Source organism: Cimex lectularius, unplaced genomic scaffold (genome assembly GCF_000648675.2).
Source record: "Cimex lectularius strain Harlan isolate CLEC.00 unplaced genomic scaffold, Clec_2.1 scaffold12, whole genome shotgun sequence".
In the NCBI taxonomy this organism is placed as follows: Eukaryota; Metazoa; Arthropoda; class Insecta; order Hemiptera; family Cimicidae; genus Cimex; species Cimex lectularius.
The window spans coordinates 1,940,784-1,961,782 of record NW_019392875.1 but is presented as its reverse complement, the minus strand read 5'-3'; the positions used below and the strand labels follow the sequence as shown (position 1 = coordinate 1,961,782).

General features: G+C 33.5%; 1 protein-coding gene across 1 annotated transcript in view; it reads right to left on the bottom strand.

Moving 5' to 3' along the window:
• Nucleotides 1-20,999, bottom strand: part of LOC106673888 (Down syndrome cell adhesion molecule-like protein Dscam2) — a 390,426-nt gene that overhangs the window by 79,108 nt on the left and 290,319 nt on the right. The window contains exons 6-7 of the mRNA XM_024228922.1: nt 20,819-20,970; nt 5,860-6,004 (exon numbers count right to left, since the gene is read on the bottom strand). Coding sequence (XP_024084690.1) covers nt 5,860-6,004; nt 20,819-20,970 — 297 coding nt within the window. The remainder of the gene's footprint in view (nt 1-5,859; nt 6,005-20,818; nt 20,971-20,999) is intronic.

Genomic DNA, 20,999 nt, shown 5'->3' with positions numbered 1-20,999 from the left:
TCTGAAAGCCACTCGTATCTCACTCTCCAGGCGTGCCGAGCAAAGGAAATTAACGGTAAAGGGGATACTTTGTTAGAAAGATATTCCAGTATTTCAACTCTGGAGATGACTGTCTTACCCAAGTAAGATACCCGCAATTCTGAGAGAAGAGAGCAGACTCCCAAAAAGTGATATGAATCTTCCCTGGCGTGGCTGTTACAAAGTGGACAAGTTTCATCTTGAGGATCATTCAAAACCCAGGGTTTGAATTTCAAATATAACAATTCTCCTCTTAGTTTGAATAGCCAACAAGAATCTCTAATATTAAGGTATTGGAAAAGGCTCGGTTTATATGACAGTAGGTGTTCATTGAAAAGTTCCTTATACAAGTAAAACCTTTCTGTGCTTTTCGCCTTATTCACAGCTTCTTCTCGATGAACTTCGATTATTTTGTAAGGAAGCACTAAAAGGTCCGAGAGATTCTCCCGAACACCGGAGTTTTGCCAGGAGCTTGAGTATTTCTGGGCTAGAGAAGCCCATTGATTATACCAGGAGATATTCTTTCTAATTATCTGTAGAGCGATTATTTTAGGCAGTCGATCATCTGGGAGGCTCAGTATCTTTCACATATATTTTAGGTGGAGGGAAAAGGTATACGAGAATAAAGGAGGCAAACAGGATTCTAGCGTTAGCATGTAATTTGGGGAGAAAGGTGGTAAGTTGAAAAGTTTTTTAACAAAAAAACGTTGAAATTTTTCCACAACCTCGTATGACTGGAAACCCCATACTTGAGCGCCGTAACATACCACTGTGCGCAGGACACTGTTATAAACTTTTAGTTTGGTTTCATAAGGTAAAAGCTTGTTGAGAAAGAGATTTACCCAGACACAGTTTAAACCAGTTTTTGCAGCCGAAATTCTTGCATCAAAATGGTGAGATAGGGAAAGACGCGGAGTAAAAATAACACCCAGGGATTTGTACCTATTCACTACTTGGATGTTATTACCCTTATAAAATCATTTTTCAGAGGCAGCCGGTTTACCCCCATTGCGGAAAATCATAATTTTTAACTTTTTTAAGTTTACAGATAAGTTCCAAAGATCACAAAAGGACTCAAAGATTCGAATATTATTTTGCAAACTAGCCGGACTCTCAGCAATTAGGACTATATCATCCGCATATAATAATATTGTTATTTTGGTATTACCAACAAGAATTCCTCCTTCTAGTAGGTTAACAATATCGTTCACAAAAAGGGCAAATAACATGGGGCTAAGCACACACCTTGATATCAATCAGTTAATTAAGGTTTTTAGTTGAAATAAAAAAGTCAGTGTCACGAGCGGGATTCGAACCCACCATCTTAGGCTAAATACGCCGCTGCTCTACCACTTGAGCTATAGTGACTTCGATCCACTCGGACACTAACTTCCCATCTCAACCCCACCTTTTGAATTTTCCCTCCTTTTTGCCATTTTTCAACTAAACTTTTTTATCTCAACATGGTAAAGCGGACCACGAAAATTAGTGAATGTGATATCAATAATGAATGTTGTATATCTGGAATTGTGGATTCAAATTATTTTTTGTTCACAGGTAAATGTAAAAACAATCAATGTTTATTTCGGGTTAGAAACCGAAATCTAATAACGTGAATTGTGTATATTCTTTTTTTGTTAACAAAGGAAACAAACTATCGACTTTTCTTACAACTCAGTACATTGGAAACGAGCCCAGAAACTTTTAACGACGTTTTTCTTCAATTGTGATAGTGTTTGATTGTCCAACAATCAAAATTGTTTGTTGTTTTTGATTTTAGAAGACTAAGGAAGGGTTGATGGGAACAAAAAGTAAGTAAACTTATCAATAAATTTATATTAAAAATGAGCAATAATGTTCGACAATGAGTGGCATGTTGGTTGTGCCATCGGCATGGCAGAAATGAATACTCTTTTAAAAAGCCCTGGATTATATTGCTACAATAGAAGGAACTAAATTTTGTGTAATGACAGAAAGCAAAAGCTCTGTTGCGCCAATTAAAATTTTTTACCTAAGTCTAAGTGTGATTACCTGGGACGGAAATAGTTACCAAAACGTATGACTTAGATAAAAAAATTAAGGTTATTAATTGAGATAAAAAAGTCAATGGCACAATCGGGATTCGAACCTACGATCTACCAACCGGAAACAATAAAGATAAGATTCAAGTCTCGATCCACTCGGACACCAACTTCCTATCTCAACCCCACCTTTTTAGTTTCCCTCCGTTTTGCCATTTTTCAAATGTCGTGTTGTCGCCGAGAATCCAATCCGATTACACGACATTGAAAAATGGCAAAAGGAGGGAAAACTCATAAGGTGGGGTTGAGTTGGGAAGTTAGTGTCCGAGTGGATCGAGGTCACGATAGCTCAAGTGGTAAAGCAGCGGCGTATCTAGCCGAAGATCGTGGGTTCGAATCCCGCTCGTGCCATTGAATTTTTTATCTCAACTAAAAATCTTAATTATTTGTAGGATATTAATTGGTCAAGCGGACTACGAAATTAGGGAAATAGATCAAAATGTTCAAATGAAAGCTACATTTGATTGGTGTAGCGGCCACTGGGGAGTGGTGCTAACGAGGTTGTGCAAAGAAGCCACATCAGGTGGAGAAGTCCATAACGTCAAATTACACAAAAATAACGAGAGTATTAACTAAATTGTTGGCAGAGGAATGGAAAAAGTGGGTATGTTTACGCCGGAAAGAATTTTATTAATTTTTTTTAAATTTTGTTTATTTGTTCAAATATCCATGGAGACAAAAAACAAAAAAAAAGGTCTCGGGGTTCAGCTGGCCAGTTAGTATTGGTGAGTGGACGAACGCGTTTGTTTAATTCTTTTTTTGATTTCGATTTTTAATCGAAGTTACAATTTACGAGTACCCCCCCGGATTACGAAGTTATTTGTTTTCTCTTCGCCCGCTTATCGCTGTGGATTCACGTCGCTTGCAATTCTTCGCCGCACATCATTTTGCTGTTCACAGGTCAGATCTTTCCGTTCGGCAGCCCACGTCTTCTAATAAGACTTTAATTTGAAGTGTTTGATCTCTTAATTGTTAACTACTGTGAAAAACATTTAAAACCGAGTTTTTTGTAAAGTTTGATTAATTTTCTGTAATAAGTCTGTCACTATTCTATTTAATCTATTGACCCTTGCCAGGTCACTTTATTGTTTAACTTATGTAAATTAAATTACCTTTGTCGTCCAATGTATGTATATCATATTAATTTAATTTAGTTTAATTTAATCTATCTTTCTTCATATCGCGTCCTGATTCTGTCAGGGAGTCAACATGAAGGAACAGGTTCCTGCGAACTAGCAAAGATAAGGAGCGTTGCTGCCGAATAAGGATACCCCCTTCTTCCAACACATTTTGGTCAGTAGTGATATGGCAGGTTCTTTTTTTAAGTCTTTGAATACCGAAAACCACTACATTCCCTGGCTTTTCGCAATGAGAGAAAACAAGGCGTTTTTTTTCATCGATTATTAGAATTAGGTCTAATCACTGCATATATCGGGCTATTTAAATAGAATTCATTTATGATCCTCCCCAAAATGGTAAAACATGTGATGAACCCGAGACAATACAACATATTATGTTCGGAGTATGAAATTGCGAGAAATTCCTGGAACGAATTTTCAGTTGCAGAGAGGTAGAGAAGCCCTTCAGTTTTAATCGTCTCATCTGGCTCTGAAGGCTTAATAATAGCTAGTAAGACGTAAGTAGTTTCCGTCGTTCTGGGGGTGCTGTGTTCCGCGACATGGGTGGTCTCCGGGGAGTGCAACATGCAAAGGCCATCTGTTACTATGTAAGGTTTTTATTAGATACTCCTATGCTAGACGATTTCCTACAATGTGAGAACAAGAAGGATTATACTGCCTAGGCTATGCGGACGACCTTACCGAAGAAGTAAAATGCCGCCATGCGAACATCATGATGGATAGTATTCAACGAGTCCTTAATCTGGTTGACAGGTGGTGCAAAAGGGAGGAGTTATTAATCAACCCCATAAAACCATAATGATCCCATTCACAAGGAAGTGGACAACAGGAAGCTTGAAAAGTCCAAGACTAAACGGGACTCTGATTTCATTTTCCAAGAAGAACAAATATCTAGGGATTACGCTAGACCAGCGGCTCACGTGGAATTCACATCTAACTAAAGAGCTAAAATTGCCTGGGGGAGGTGCAGAAGGCTCTGCGCCAAGAACTGGGGTCTAAACCCCAAAATGACCCTATGGTTATCCACCTGTGTCCTAAGATCAATGTTGACATGGTCGGTGGTGTGGTGGAACAAAACTCTTCAGGCCAAAGCAATAAGGCTATTAAGTGGCACCCAAAGACAAGCTAGCAAGACAGCACTCAGAACCCTAGCCTCATGCGAGGCGAAGGCAAAGAGTGTTTGGAACTTCGATAGGTGTCAGCGACACGAACGACTTGGCGTGGGTCCCTGGACATTCAGGGCATAGAGGTAACGAAAAGGTTGACATGTTGGCCAAAAACGGAGTCCACGTGGCTCTCTGGGCTCAAAACCCAACCTGCCACAAAAGATGTTACATCTTAAAATAGATCTTCAATGAGTCCAAAACCTCTGGCACGCGAAGAGATACACAGAAGGACAATCCTTATAAAAACTTACAAAAAAATTACAGAAAGCCAACCGCAACCAAACCAGGATTCTGGATAGACTCTTGACAGGGCAGATGTTCCCATCTTTACTCATGGGCGTTGAGGATCTTTAACGTCCGGACTTATCCCCAAGGGGACTTCCTAGACACATAGTGTTCTAGAAAGAACACAAGGGAGATTTTACATGCATGGAATTGTCACATCCCTTGGCTACCGAGGTGGTGCAATGCTAAAGTTCAGAAGTGCCCTGAAAGGAGCCCATCCATACATGTGCCTTGAAATAGGCAGTTTTGTTGTTTCCAGCACAGCCTTTTAGCCATGCCTTTCACCACCGCCGGAAGGCACTCTATCTCCGGCTCCGGTTGGCCGATACCCACCAGCTAAGGTACGATTTGTTTATAAACCACGACCACCACGAGTCCAACCTCAATTACCAATTCATCCCTAAACATCCCCAATTAGTAGAGTCGCTTGGATACTCGACTCGCGTGGTTCAGTATTATTTTTAAGGTGGGACTGATCGCCCACCCGGCAGGTCCTACGAACTCCCTACTGATGAACCCGTTGCCTGAGGGGTGCGGGTTCAGTAACCCTGCCTGGGCAGTGCCACTTAAGAAAGCATATGCACCGGATAGGAGTACTGACAGAAGAAAACTGTGCAGATATTGAGAGGAGGAGACCGTAGAACACATTTTATGTTTTTGTGCAGGTCTATGTAACTGCAGTTTCTTGCAACTAGGACAAGAAATACTCCAAGCCGGATCCTACACCAAGGCGTTGGCAAAGCTATGGAAGCTACAGTCGTGAAGATTTTTATTAACAAAAAAATTAGAAATGTTTTCTGAAATAGAGTGAATTGTAATTTTGTTTTTCCCACACTGTTAAATTCTTAACTCTTTTGGTACATTAAAGGCAGTAAATTCAGTGAAAAATGTGATGCAAGTGTTTCTGTTCTAGTAATGACATCTTCTTTTAAAAAGTTTTTAATATTCATGGAAAAGATTCCATATGAGCTACTGAAGTATTTTATTTTATCTTAAATCGATTTACTAACAAACTTGTGCAAAAATGAATCAAATCTCGATTTCAGAAGAAATATTGAAAATGGTTTTATTATAACAAAGCTTTTGTTTAGTTTTGACTATGGTGCCGGATTTAACAAGTGCCGGGTAAATGACATCAGAGGGTTGTATTTCAATATGGTAAAAAATTACCTGGAATTGTGCGGTAGATTAAATCCATCTAGGGTCCATGTGATGTGCGGGGTCGGATTACCGCTGGACGTACATTTTAATGAAACCGCCGGACCTGGCTGCAGAGTCTGTTCTATAAAACTGTACATCAGGATCGGCGCTGCATCTGTAATGAAAATAAACGCCAACTAATTATTTAATGCAACAATTAATTTTTAAATATCGAATAGTTGTCTGATTTTAAAACGAGATTTTATCCACAAATCCTGCCTATGCTAAAGGGCAACTTTAGCTGGCTGCGAAACAGGAAATACGTACCATGTGAGTTTTTATAAAAGACCTGGCCTTTTATTTTTACGCTTCCTATTTCATTATAAAATTACGTATGTTCGCAAAGATAATTTTTCGGAATCTGATGGTGCTATTCAAATCATTTTAGTATGTAAGGCCGACCTGATGATCAACTTTTTTCCAAATATAATACTTTATTTTTTTCACAAACTTATTTTGAAAGTTCTTTCTATTCATGAAATTCACTAGTTTTCGTGGTCCGCTTGACCAATTAGTCTTTCAATTAATTAAAGTTTTTAGTTGAGATAAAAAAGTCAGTGTCACGAGCGGGATTCGAACCCACGACCTTCAGCTAGATATGCCGCTACTCTACCACTTGAGCTATCGTGACCTCAATCCCCTCGGACACTAACTTCCCATCTCAACCCCACCTTTTGAATTTTCCCTCCGGGATCCCGTTCGTGACACTAACTTTTTTATCTCAACTAAAAACCTTAATTAATCAAAATATATTAACTGGTCAAGCGGATCACGAAACTAGTGAATTTATTAAGTTTAAATGAAGTATATCTTGTAGTAAAGCTATCCATGGCCATTTCAATTGTCGCCGAGAATCAAAAAGATTACACGACATTTGAAAAATGGCAAAAAGGAGGGGAAATTAAAAAAAGGTGGGGTTGAGATGGGGCGTTTGTGTCCAAGTGGATCGTGTGGTAGAGTAGCGGCGTATTGAGCCGAAGATCGTGGGTTCGAATCCTTCTCGTGAAATTGACTTTTTTATCTTAACTAAAAACCTTAATTAATTGAAATATATTGATTGGTCAAGCGGACCAGAAAACTAGTGATTTAATTGTTTAAAACCTTTTTATTTTTTCTTATCTTTATTTTGATTTGAGTATTCTTTGTTTACTTGTTTACGTTTTGTTATTTTATATTACTTTAATACAAGTTTCAAAACTTAAATAATAGTCTTTTTAATTCATTGTAACCAAAAAATCAATTTATTAATTAAACGTTAAATTTTCATTGGTTATAGTTGAGTTTTGGGAAATTAAATACGTGCCATTTCTGCAAGCGCAATATTTCTCAGTATTTATAGATATAAGTAAAATTTTACTTATGCTTTAGATAAGAACCATTTAACCTTGTAAAAGTTGAACTTTGATTTTGTATTGTGACTTCTTAAAGTTACAATAAAAAAATTAATGTCATAAGGTTTAGAATGCTCTTTCTATTGGCTAAGTCTGATTTATGGTAAAATATCTATTTAAGAGATACGGGACACTTTATTAAACAAAGTTGAGAAAGGTTAAAGTAACCTGAAAAGTGAAATATTTGAATACGAGAAAGAGAGTTTGAACAGTATAAAATTTTCAGACGAATTTGATCTTCTGAAGTACTCGCGTCCATTCACGTAACACCCTGTATACAGAAATTAATATATAATATATATAAATAAATACAAATTACGATTAAAATCTAAGTTCAAGTTTTAAAAAAATAGAGCAAATAGAATAAAGATTTTATAATATTAACAATGTAGACGTGATACCATACCTTATAATATTATTTTTCATTGACTGCGAAGTAAAAAGAAAATTTTGACTGCATAAAAAATTACATATAAGAGTAATTAAGTAAAGATAAATAAGTAAACAAGTTTAATTTGTCCTAATTAAACTTGTGTTTCGAAGTAAAGTATCTCACTAAGATAGTGTTTGCATTATAAAAGCATAAGCAAGAAAAAAAATAGATAGTAGTTTAATTGGCTGGAATATAAGATTTTCGAGAAGGCAGCATGTAAGGTTCATTAAATACTTACACCACCTTAAAGAAAGAACGCGAGATGGTATAACCGTAAAACTTTACACCTCGAGGAAAGGTCGACAAGGCTTTTATGAAATAGTTAAACAGGGTAGCGATTTTATTTTTCCTCCGTCCCCTCGGGTCATTAAAAAAAGTAACAGGGAACGGAAATTACTGTAGGTCTTAAGTCGAAAGAGCTTTCCGTTTCAACTACATTAAACGAAATATAAAGTATAACTGTATTCAAAAAGTATTAATGTTTTGTTCATTAATGTTGCCACTTTGTTATAAATATTTGATAGGGATAAAAGTCGAAGGCTATTTTCTGTTCGTAAAACACTGCAGGGGTGTTAATTTTTGCATAAAGGCATCAGAGCCGTTTCAATTATGTTGCATGATGGCCTAATTAGCTTGATTGAAAGTCCTCATAGCGACTATAGGATGGTTCATGCCGGGCCTGTTTGAAGTTTGAACCAAATTCGATGAAATTACGAACCAAATCTGTATTATGGTACGATTAATTTAGTCGAACTTATTGAATACAAAACTATAGAAAATTATGTCCTTGAAACTTTAAAATTCTTAATGTATACATTTTTTTAAATATGTTTATAGGAGGTTTTGGCAGTATCTTGTATAAAATGTAGAACGTTAAATTAGTTATGTAATGTTTATAAAATCGGTATATTACGCTACTGGCTATTATAATAATATAATTATGGAATAATGTTTGGAAAAATTTGATTTTGAAACACAGATAAACTGTCATGAATTAAGTATATATTTAAATATTTGTTGTTTTTCTTTTCTCTCTTGCTTTCATTTTCTTTCTTTCTCTCTTTTTCGTTTTCTCAATCTCTTTCTTACTTTTTTTTTTCTCTCTCTCTCTCTGCCCATTTCCTACTCCCGCTTTCTCTCTGCTACTCTGGATTACCCTCTCCCTATCTCCTTGTCTCGCTATTTCTATCTTTCTCTCAGGGATAACTCTCTATTTTTCTGGTTTCCTCAATGGATTTTCGAGTTTCTGATATCAATAAAAAAACCACTTCTATATTCTGAAAAAAATATCCTAAAAAATTCAGGAATTCGTTCTGGAATTATTGAACTTTTCCGTCAGAACCAATAATTGTCATTCATTGTTGTTTAATTTTAGGCTTGAAAAACCAATACAAACTAAATTTGCAAATAAAAATGAAAGACCATTTCGTTTGTAAAGACTTAGACTGTACCAAGCTAAAAATAAAGCAGATTTTTCTCTTTTCTCTCTTTTTCTGTCTTGCTTTCATTCTCTTTTTTTTCTGTTTCTTTTTCTCTCTCTCACTCTCTGTTCCTTTCCTACTCCCTCTTGCTCTCTGCTGCTCTACATTACTCTCTTTCACTCTCTCTTTTTCACTTTCTTCTTGCCTTGCTATTTTTTCTTTCTCTCTGGTATCTCTCTATTTTTTTGGTTTTCCTAATAGATTTTGGAGTATTTGATATAAATGTTTTTTTAAAAATTAATTAAGGTTTTAGTTTAGATAAAAAACCTTAATTAATTGAAATATATTAACTGGTCAAGCGGACCACGAAACTAATGAATTTATTAAGTTTAAATCAATCTTTATAAATCTATCTTCATTAAAGCTCTCCATGGCCATTTCAATTGTCGTAATCAAATAGATTACACGACATTTGAAAAATGGCAAAAAGGAGGGGAAATTAAAAAAAGGTGGGGTTGAGATGGAACGTTTGTGTCCGAGCGGATTGAGGTCACGATAGCTCAAGTGGTAGAGCAGCGGCGTATCTAGACGAAGGTCGTGGGTTCGAATCCCGCTCGTGACACTGAGTTTTTTTATCTCAACTAAAAACCTTAATTATTTGAAAGATATTAATTGGTCAAGCGGACAAAAACAATTGAATTTAATAAAATCCAACATTATTATATTGGTCAAAACATACTTCTATGATAAAACAGTTAATATTCTTTTATGTAAAAGTGTAAATAGATATAGCATCAGAATTATAATGTTAATGGAAGTTATATTGTTTATAAGTTCTTATTAAGCTTATCCACTCTTTGATCTTGTGTAATGTTACTCAAAATGTATGCATTATATGCTTAAAATCACACTTTACAGTATTATTTATGTAGAAATAGTGAGATGCAGTCTGGTGTGATGTAGGTTTCAGAAAAACATTTTCTTTGTCGTGCCAACGTTTCGATCTTTTTTGAGATCATCTTCAGCGTCTGGGATTTACAAACATTGTTTACATATAATAATTACATTTTTGATGTGGAAAAGTGAATTTATACAATGCAAATTATATTTTTTATATATTGAATCAAAGTATTTTTACCCACTCAAAGTGTTTGTCTTCTGTGTAATTGTGCCATTCTTGCGTGTACGTGTTGATAGTGCCAGTGATATTTTGCTATTTTGTAAATAAATATCGATTAACGGTCACTAATCACCATACATTTTTACAGTATTATGTTATACTTTATATATTATTTCTATGTGAATTATATTTCATAGTTTATTATCTTATATTAACTCGATCACATCGTAACTTCATAATTACAAAATTTCAATTGTAATTACACTTATGTGTAAGGAAAGTGTATGAGACCTATACCAGCATATAGTTCTAGTAATAAATCGCTCATTAACTCATTAATTATTTCATTCTCTCTCTAACTATATAAAAAAAATCAACTATTATATTACATTGCTACCCTTCTCAAGGGGGAAAGGAGTTGTATCCAGGTCGTAATAAGGTTTTTTTTTAAAATGAAACTCCTCTTCTTTTCTCTCTGGCTTTCTTTCTATAGTTCTCTCTTTCTCTCTTATATGGTGATTAATTGAATTTTTTTTCACACATTAATAACAATTACCAGATTTACATAAACATTTCAAAATAGACAATGTTGTGTACAATAATTATGGAGTTGTTGATATAAATAAATGAAGTAAAAGATGAAATAATGAATTAATACATTCAGTTTTAGAAGGATGTTTTCTGTAATGTGACCAGTTCCATGTGTGTTCATCGAATTGTTATTAATTAAGAAATATTATCCTAATTACTCTATTATGGTCAGTTTGGGAAAAACATCGGGCCAACAGTGTGCAGAATATGTTTGTATGTACTTTTCTTCAGGAATCTAATCAGTTCAACAAACACACACATACTCGCTAGATTGTAATGCAATTTTGTTCAAATGTTTGACCGGTTGTGTAACCCCCGGTTTACACAACTCTGCCTCAGTTCCCATAACGCATTATGGGCCTCCAGATTCGTGCTAAGACTAACAAGTACTCGGATAAACCTCTGAACTTTCCCCAGGGGCAATTCAGGCATTGAAGGATGACTGAAATGTACTGGGGAAATTGTTTTCTGTCGGTTTACGAGCGGATTAAATTCCGTACTCAGTTGTCTGGAAAGTTTTCGATAAATAGCGTTAAAAAATACTCGTTTTATTTAAAAAAATACATATTTCAAATCGCACTGAAACATATGGATATCAGAACAAAAAGTTGTACCGTATCGAAATGGTCAATATGGTCTTGGATTTTAGGTACCTTTGTATTAGTCTTCAAATGGCCAAAACTGGCCCTCTGGCTTTTTCCTATGTTGTGTCAAATGTGGTAGTGCGGTGTTTCATGTGTTTTTGGGCATATTTTGTAGTTATAGATTGATTTAAGCAAATAATAAGTGTATTCTGGATAATATTAATTTGTAAAAACTTAAAGTAATCATGTAAAAAACTAGAAATTTAATATCGTAAGGTAATAATTATTCAGAAATCGTGAGATCCGGTCTGTTGTGATGTAGGTTTCAGAAAAACATTTTCTTTATCGTGCCAAAGTTTCGACCTTTATTGAGTTCATCTTCAGGGCTCAAAGTGTTTGTTTTCTGCGTAAGTGTGCATTCTTGCGTGACGCGTTGAGAGTGCCCAAGGTAATAAGTTTAAACGAAATTATAAAGTATGCATACCGGCTCTGGGCCGCGCGCAGGTAAGTCGTGCGATTGTGAGCTAGCGAAAGTCTTTAGGAAGGTTGAAAGTTGCGCTCAGTGAAATCACAAGCACATCCATCGAACCCGAGAACAAGTTTCTAAGCTGACAATTAATTAAGGTTTTTAGTCGAGATAAAAAAGTCAATGGCACGAGCGAGATTCGAATCCACGATCTTCGGCTTGATACGCCGCTGCTCTACCACTTGAGCTATCGTGACTTCGATCCGCTCGGACACTAACTTCTCATCTCAACCCCACCTTTTGCATTTTCCCTCCTTTTTGCTATTTTTCAAATGTCGTGTAATCGGATTGGATTCTCGACGACAAATGAAATGGAATTTTTATTCAACGAATAATGATAGGATGGTAGATTGAAAGAGAGAGAGAGAGAGTGATGAGGGGAGGGAGAGGGTGAGAGAGAGAATACTGTATTTTCGGAATGGAGTCCCCTAAGAAAAATAAAATGGTCACACATTTTTTTCTGTTATAGGTTTTTATACCTTTTTACTTGCTATTGTCTTAAATGGCGTAAATGATGATAATGGTGTAAATGAATACTGTATTCTTGGACTGGAGTCTCCTAAGAAAAACAAAATGTTCACAATTTTTTTTTTTAATAAGTTTTTATACCTTTTTACTTTCTATTGTCTTAAATAGTGTAAATGATGATATGAACTGTTGTTTCTTTGGGTATTCGTGAGTCGTGAGTTGTTTTAGTGTTTAAATGTACTGAAGGAGAGGAGAGAAAGCGAGAGGAAAGCGAGAGAGAGAGAGAGCGAGAGAATACTGTATTCTTGGACTGGAGAGGAGAGGATAGAGAAAAGAAGAGAAATAGGTAGATATGTAGATGAAAGAGTGAAAGAGAAAGAGGGGTGGAGAAGAAAAAGAGAAAGAAGGTAAGAAAAAAGAACACAGATAAACAAATAGAGATATACAGTGAATAAGAGGAGAGGAGTGAATATCAGATAAGATGAGAGAAACGAGAAAAAAAGAGAAAATAAGAGGTGAGGAGAGACGAGAGAGAGAGGGCAAGAGAGAATACTGTATCCTTGGACTGGACTCCCTAAGAAAAAAATTGCCACATTTTTTTTTACAAATCTGGCTCTTGAATTAATGAACGTTTAACGTTAAAATAAAGTAAAATATGTTTGACTAAATCCTTTAATATAAAATATCAACAACAGAAAAATTTGTAGGAATAATAAGCTTTAGGGAACAGTATTGAAGGACATTCTGTCTTTTGCGAACATAATTACAAAGTCTAAAGTTAGAAGTTGAGATATGGAAGGTAAAAGGTTTTCTAATGTTTCAAAAGCATAACGCACTAATAAAATTGTGAACATTGTAGTCTCTATTTGCTGCTGCAGTTGCGAAGTTTTCAAATATGCCGCCTTTTTTGTGTTGTGTAAGTTGAAGCTGTATTACTGTTGGTTTGTATTAGTTTTATGTTAAGTGAGCCGCGTATTCTAATTATCCATTATCTTTAAACGATTTATTTATATTTTTTATTTTTGTTCTGGCTGGTTAAAGTACATCAATAATTCAATTGTGTTCAATGACATTGAAGTACCGTAGTGAGTTTCGGACCAAGGGGTCACACTAGTTTACAACACTTTTTAATATAAATTTCAATTAACATTCTACGATTCGAACCCAGAGCCTAACCACCCAGCCACCATGGTATGCATGCAACATACACATGCACTTTAAAAAAAGTCTGGTTGAATAATAACCAAAAGTTTATTATGCATTTTATTTGTTATTGTTTATTCGGTTTGTCTTAATTGTTCAAAGTTTTAATTTTTATTACCATTTACAGGCTAGGTTGTTTGTGCTTTTCACAATTTAATAACTCTTTGAATAACAGTTTGTGCAATATTTTATCATATGTTTTGCCAAATGGGATTAGTTTTTAGTTGATTGTTGAAATTTAAACTTCCTCTATCTGACAGTTATATCAATAATTTTTTTAAGAAATTTTGTTTAGGTGGTTAGCCACACGGAGTCTTCACTTGAATTTTTCCTAATGTCCGATGTACACTTTAAGCAAATTAAAGAGTAGAAAAGTGCGTAACTATCTTCATTCCACAGAATACTGTTGACCACTCTTCCCAATATTTGAAAGAAAAACATCACAATGAAGATCATGAGAAAGGACATAATTTGCCTTATGAAATCGATTTTTTCTAGGAATTCGTACGGCCATCCCGACGTTATATAGTGTTTAACGTACACACAGTTCACGTAAATGAAAAAAATCAATCCCATCGCTTGGACACAAGAGCGGACGTCGGGCAGTTTCCTCGGTGAGAATGATGTTTCTAATATCTGAAAGACGAATATACTCATAGCGATTACATGCTTGAACACCAGACCATCGCGGTATGTTTTGTTGGAATTTTTCGAGGTCAAAAGGTTTGTCCAAATACCAAGGACTATTAAAAGTGCCATGGGAAAACACAGGCTTACTTCCATCATGTCTCGCGCAGAAGAGAGCATCTCTTTCATAGGGTGCATCTGAATCATCAAATCCGATAGTGTGCATACTACACAATAGAATATGTGAAAGACGATCGTCCAAGCTAACACACATTCCAATCCCGAATGTAACTTTGCCAAAAACGAACGCCCTGCCAAGACGTAATTCGTATACACGGTAAATTCGATCGCGAACAGCACGAATCCTGAAATGTGAAGAATCAGTTGCATCTTATGGAAAACCTTGATATGTTTCTGTACGAGTTGGATTTCCATTTTATAAAATTTTTGAACAGAAAGAATCAAAATATTTGCAACAATACGAATGTTTTAACACATGACATTTCCACACTTCACAATCTAAGCATGGCTGGTTTTATCTCTCAAAAGTTTGTGTAAAAATCGTTAAATATCAGCTGTTTGATATCCAAGGATGACTGAGGTTCAATGTTTAATCGCCAAATGAAAATACTGAAAATATTTTGGCTAAATAACACATTATTTGTGAAATATAAGTTTGAGTGAAAATTTCTTTTATACTATAAAATTCAGTCAACTTAAGCACCGAAGTTGGTATGGTATTGCAATAGTTCTAGTTCTGAATGAGTTTTGATTTGAATTAAAAAAAAATAAAGTATCAGGATCGTTTTTTTATTTATGGTTTGTTTTCCGTTAAAAAATGACCCCTTTTAATACCGTCACCACGGCATTAAAAGCCTGTCTAAACAAATAAACCAATTCGCTCATGTTCATGTTTTTAGGGTTTGTAGGCGCAGCATAGAAATGAAGAAAGACGAGGTCGGTCCAACGATTATTGCTGTTTTATGCCAAGTTGCTATCGCTGCCCGCACACCTGCTACGGCCCTTTATTTAACGAATAAATCTAGAAAGTTTTGTACAGCAGCCTGCCTACCTTCAAACCCCACGCCATTGTTCAGTCTCGTTATTTGATACAATATTTTATATTAATGAGACTTGTCGATTTCAAGATTTACTTTAATTTTAATCAGAGATTATTCGGAAATCGTGAGATGCGGTCTGGTGTGATGCAGGTTTCAGAAAAACATTTTCTTTATCGTGCCAACGTTTCGATCTTTATTTAGATCATCTTCACGGCCTGAGATTTACAAACATTGTTTAATTTAACAAATACATATAGGATGTGGAACAAAGTGAATTTATACAATGCAAAAAATATTTTTTATATTCAATCAAAGTATTCCTACCTCATCAGAGATTTAGATCGCACGGTTTATTTTCAATAAGATTTTCTATCTACCACATGATTCATACCAGTTTTTGATTAAATGTTTCAGTAAATTTCTAACCTTTTGAATTCATCGAAATTTATTAATCTTTGTATTTAACCTGCACGCAACCCGGCTTTCTACGGGCAAACTTCTCTAATCAAGTCTTTTCATAAACAAGTTTCATTTTAAAAGTAAATTTTCTCACAGAAAAATTTATTAAGTTAGATTGATGAATGCAGACCAAAAGCATTATAATAAAAAAAAGTCAATTTAGTATTTGCTGCAATTATTTAACAAAAAAACAAGCTAAAAATGATTGAATAATTGATTTTATTTACATAAATAAAATATTATAACAGCAATATCGTATGTATCATCATCATCAGTATTACAATTTAAAAGCAAATAAAGACGACGTTGTAATCCGTCTATCGAGTTGCCTAATTTATTATTTATAATAATGTTTCTTACACAAAAATTTAGTAAGTTAGATTAATGAATACAGGCCAAGATTATTAAAAGTAAAGGATATAAAAATGACAATTTCGGATTTGTTAAACAATTACTTAAAAAAGCCAAATTAGCACTGGAAAAGCTAATCAATCACAAATTTATTATTATATATAATCCTTTTCAATGAATTAATCTTTAATTAAGGTTTTGGTTGAGATAAAAAAGTCAGTATCACGAGCGGGATTCGAACCCACGACCTTCGGCTAAATACGCCGCTGCACTACCACATGAGCTATCGTGACTTCAATCCACTCGGACACTAACTTCCCGCTGGCGTCACTGACTTTTTTATCTCAAACAAAACCTTAATTAAAAATTAACTAATTGATAAGAATGTATTTGGTCAATAGAACGACAAAACCTAATAGATTATAAATAATAATAAAAATAATAAATAATACAACTTTTAATAACTCAAGAACAGTAATGCGCTTGATAGAAATTATAAAGGTGGGGTGAGTAGAATCACTTTTTTTTCTACAAACGTAGACAAAAAGCTAATGTGTTTGTTTTAAATATCCCTGAAAAGGGGTATTCTATTTTCTGGTCGTATTTACTTTATAATCTAACGAAAGGTTCTTACATGTATAAAGTACGTTTACTCTAGTGTTTTACGATTACAAAGAACAGTTGAGTGAATAGAGTGATGATGATAATGAGGGTTAATGTCGCAATGTTTTTACCATTTTGGCGAGAGTTGCTTAGCTATTAGATCACTATGACTGACATATCTATGTTTGTTCATTCCGCCTTTTTGTGTTGGCTTGTTGTGAGATTGAGGAGTATATGTTCAATTAATGTTAATTATAGGCTCTAGATTATATTTTCCGTGGTGATTAGCAAGAGACCTTAGTCTATGATTATTCAGAAATCGTGAGATGCGGTCTGGTGTGATGTAGATTTCAGAAAAACATTTTATTTATCGTGCCAACGTTTCGATCTTTATTGAGATCATCTTCAGGGCTCAAAGTGTTTGTTTTGAGAAGATGATCTCAATAAAGATCGAAACGTTGGCACGATAAAGAAAATGTTTTTCTGAAACATACACCACACCCGACCGCATCTCACGATTTCCGAATAACTATCTTTTGTAGTCTGGTCTGTTTAGACTTTAATTATAATGTATACTTGTTACATTTTTCTTACCAGTAATTTTTTTGACTAAATAACCCATGTCAGTATCCAGCGCGTGATTATTTCAACGCAAATCCATTGAATTTATTCACTTTTGTGTCGGTTATTGACGATTATGGTGTGAAAATACAGAAACAAACGCAATTCAGCTCATTCGAATATACTGCTTAAGGAGAAAAACATTTTTGTTATGAAAAGTAAACAAAAAATGATCGTTTTCAAAAATAGCTGATCATTTCATGTTAGTTCATTTGAAAAATTAATAAACTGGAAATTGAACAGAAAGTCAATTGGATTACAAATACAATGACTGATTTATATTGTACAAAATAACAACCGAAATGATCGAATTCTGACAGAAAAATTCCATCTTCAAAACAATTGATATGTTTATTAATGGAAACAGAAACACAAAAATTCATCAATTCGTTTTGAAGATTTGAATTTTTTTTAGAACTATATAATTTTAATTTATCATGTAACTGATTGTTGTTTTAAAGTCAGGCTTCAAAAATTTAATACATTAAATTTCAATATTCTATTAAATTAATTTCACTTTTTTAATGAATTTCATTGGAAATTGAAATCATAAAATTTGTAAGGAAAATTTCAATATCTTCACAACAAACAGATAAATTTATAAGAGTCCGGTATCGTTCATTTTAGAATGTAAGGTTCTTTCAAAATGTACATTCATGTACATTGTATTATATTTGAAAAAAGTGTGTGGTGATTAGTGGCCCTTAGTCTATGATTATTCGGAAATGGTGAGATGCGGTCTGGTGTGATGTAGGTTTCAGAAAAAACATTTTCTTTATCGTGGCAACGTTTCGATCTTTATTGAGTTCATCTTCAGGGCTCAAAGTGTTTGTTTTTGGCCACTCTCAACACGACACACAAGAATTGCACAATTACGCAGAAAACAAACACTTTGAGCCCTGAAGATGAACTCAATAAAGATCGAAGCGTGGCACGATAAAGAATATGTTTTTCTGAAGCCTACATCACACCAGACCGCATCTCACGATTTCCGAATAATAATTTAAAAAAAAGTTGATCACCAGCTCGGAATAACGTGCGAACGTTCCAAAATTTTAATAGCACCACCTTATTTTCTTCGTGAAACCTTTGGAACCATACTCAGTTTTAAAATAAATTTCGCAACATAAAAATAAAAACTATGCCTTTTATAAAAACTCACACGGTATACATGGGAAATCGCTATATCAATATAAATAATGAAGGTGAAATGTTATGTAGTTTAGTTTGTTTAAATGATGTTTCTTCTCACAAATAATTGAGTTGAACCATTGAACGTCTAAAGAAATCCTTCCAATCCAAAAACCACCAGAATCATAACAGAACCGTAATCAGTACTCGCAACAACTTCTACCATACAGAAATTGATCTCCAAAAAATTTCCACGTTTGACAAAAATCGTTCCTATCACTCCAGTAGCGTAGGCTAATTTTTATCTAAGATAAACCATCCTTACAACCCCAGGCTTTTGAAGTAGTCTTGAGAAAAACAATGGTTGTGGCCTTTTCAAGTCATATTATCTCTGCCCCTTGTAAAAGTTGATTTTATCATTTCATCATGTATTGAAAAACCTTATTTTTTTAGGGTTGTTTTTAACGAGGGTATTTCAACTACGAGGTTCTATGCCGGTATTTTTGTAAAAAATGAAGCCAATTTGTAAGTACTCTCAGGTTTTGCTTTCGTTGTTCGCCTATGTTTTTATTTACAATAAATAAACAAATAAACTCGTTCTCATTCTAAAATACTCATAAATTATGTAAGCTTATTTGAGTGACAATAAAGAAAAAAAATTTTAAAAGAATTTGTTTTTTGAAAAAATATAAATGCTTTTAAAAAAAGTTGATATTTATAAATAAATATTTTTACAATAAATAACCAAATGAACTCGTCCTCATTCTAAAAAAATCATAAAATATGTAAATTGCTTGGAAGGAAAATAAGTTTTAGGGTTGTTTTTAACGAGGGTATTTCAACTACGAGGTTCTATGCCGGTATTTTTGTAAAAAATGAAGCCAATAAGAAAATAAATTTTTGTAAAAGCATTTTTTTGCTCAAAAATTATAAATGCTTTAAAAAAAATTTACTATTTATATTTAAACATTTTTACAATAACCAAATGAACTCGTTCTCATTCTAAAAAAATCATAAAATATGTAAATTGCTTCGAAGGAAAATAAAGAAAATAAATTTTTGTTAACGCATTTTTTTGCTCAAAAATTATAAATGCTTTAAAAAAAAATTACTATTTATATTTAAACATTTTTACAATAACCAAACGAACTCGTTCTCATTTTAAAAAAATCATAAAATATGTAAATTGCTTGGAAGGAAAATAAAGAAAATAAATTTTTGTTAACGCATTTTTTTGCTCAAAAATTATAAATGCTTTAAAAAAAATTACTATTTATATTTAAACATTTTTACAATAACCAAATGAACTCGTTCTCATTCTAAAAATAATCATAAAATATGTAATTTGCTTGGAAGGAAAATGAAGAAAATAAATTTTTGTAAAAGCATTTTTTTGCTCAAAAATTATAAATACTTAAAAAAAATTTACTATTTATATTTAAACATTTTTACAATCACCAATTGAACTCGTTCTCATTCTAAAAATAATCACAAAATATGTTTATTTGAATGATAATAAAGAAAATAAATTTTGTTAAAATGATTTTTTTGGAAAAAATATAAATGCTTTTAAAAAAAATTAATATTTATATGTGCAAATTTTTACAATAAATAACCAAATAACTCGTTCTCATTCCAAAAAATCATAAAATATGTTAATTGCTTAGAAGTAAAATAAAGAAAATAAATTTTTGTAAAAACATTTTTTTGTTCAAAAATTATAAATGGTTTTAAAAAACAGTTACTATTTATATTTAATCATTTTAATAATAACGAATTGAACTCGTTATCATTTTAAAAATAATCATAAAATATGTTTATTTGAATGAAATTAAGAAAATAAATTTTGTTAAAAGGATTTCTTTTGAAAAAATATAAATTCTTTTAAAAAATTAATATTTATATGTGCAAATTTGTACAATAAAGAACCAAATGAACATTGTAAAAAAATCATAAAATATGCAAGTTTGTTGGAAGGAAAATAAAGAAAATAAATTTTTGTAAAAGCAGTTTTTTTCTCAAAAATTATAAATGCTTAGTATGGGAACGAGTTCACTTGGTTTTTTATTGTAAAAATATAGGCGAACAACGAAAGCAATTCTCAAGCTTAACAAAACATTCTTACAGAAATATTTTTCAATTAAATGTATCTATTAAAAAATCAGTATGTAATGCATGTTCCTTTATCATACACGCATACGCGCGCGTACACACACACACACACACACACACACAGACACACACACTCACACACACACACACACACACACAATTAGAGGTAAGTGAAAGTAATAAAGGTAGATACTGAAAGGTAGTAAATTAGGTAAATTAATTTTTACCTCCAAGTTGCAATTCCCCGGATGCCTGTGCTGTATCGCCTTCTGCTCTTCTCGCGATGCATTGATACATCCCTTGATCTTCTCTCGTTATTCCGTCCAAAACGAGCAGTTCACCGTTGCTTCTTCCTGGGAGGACCCTTCCGTTTTTATACCTGAAAACAAAGAGTCGTTTATTTTCGAC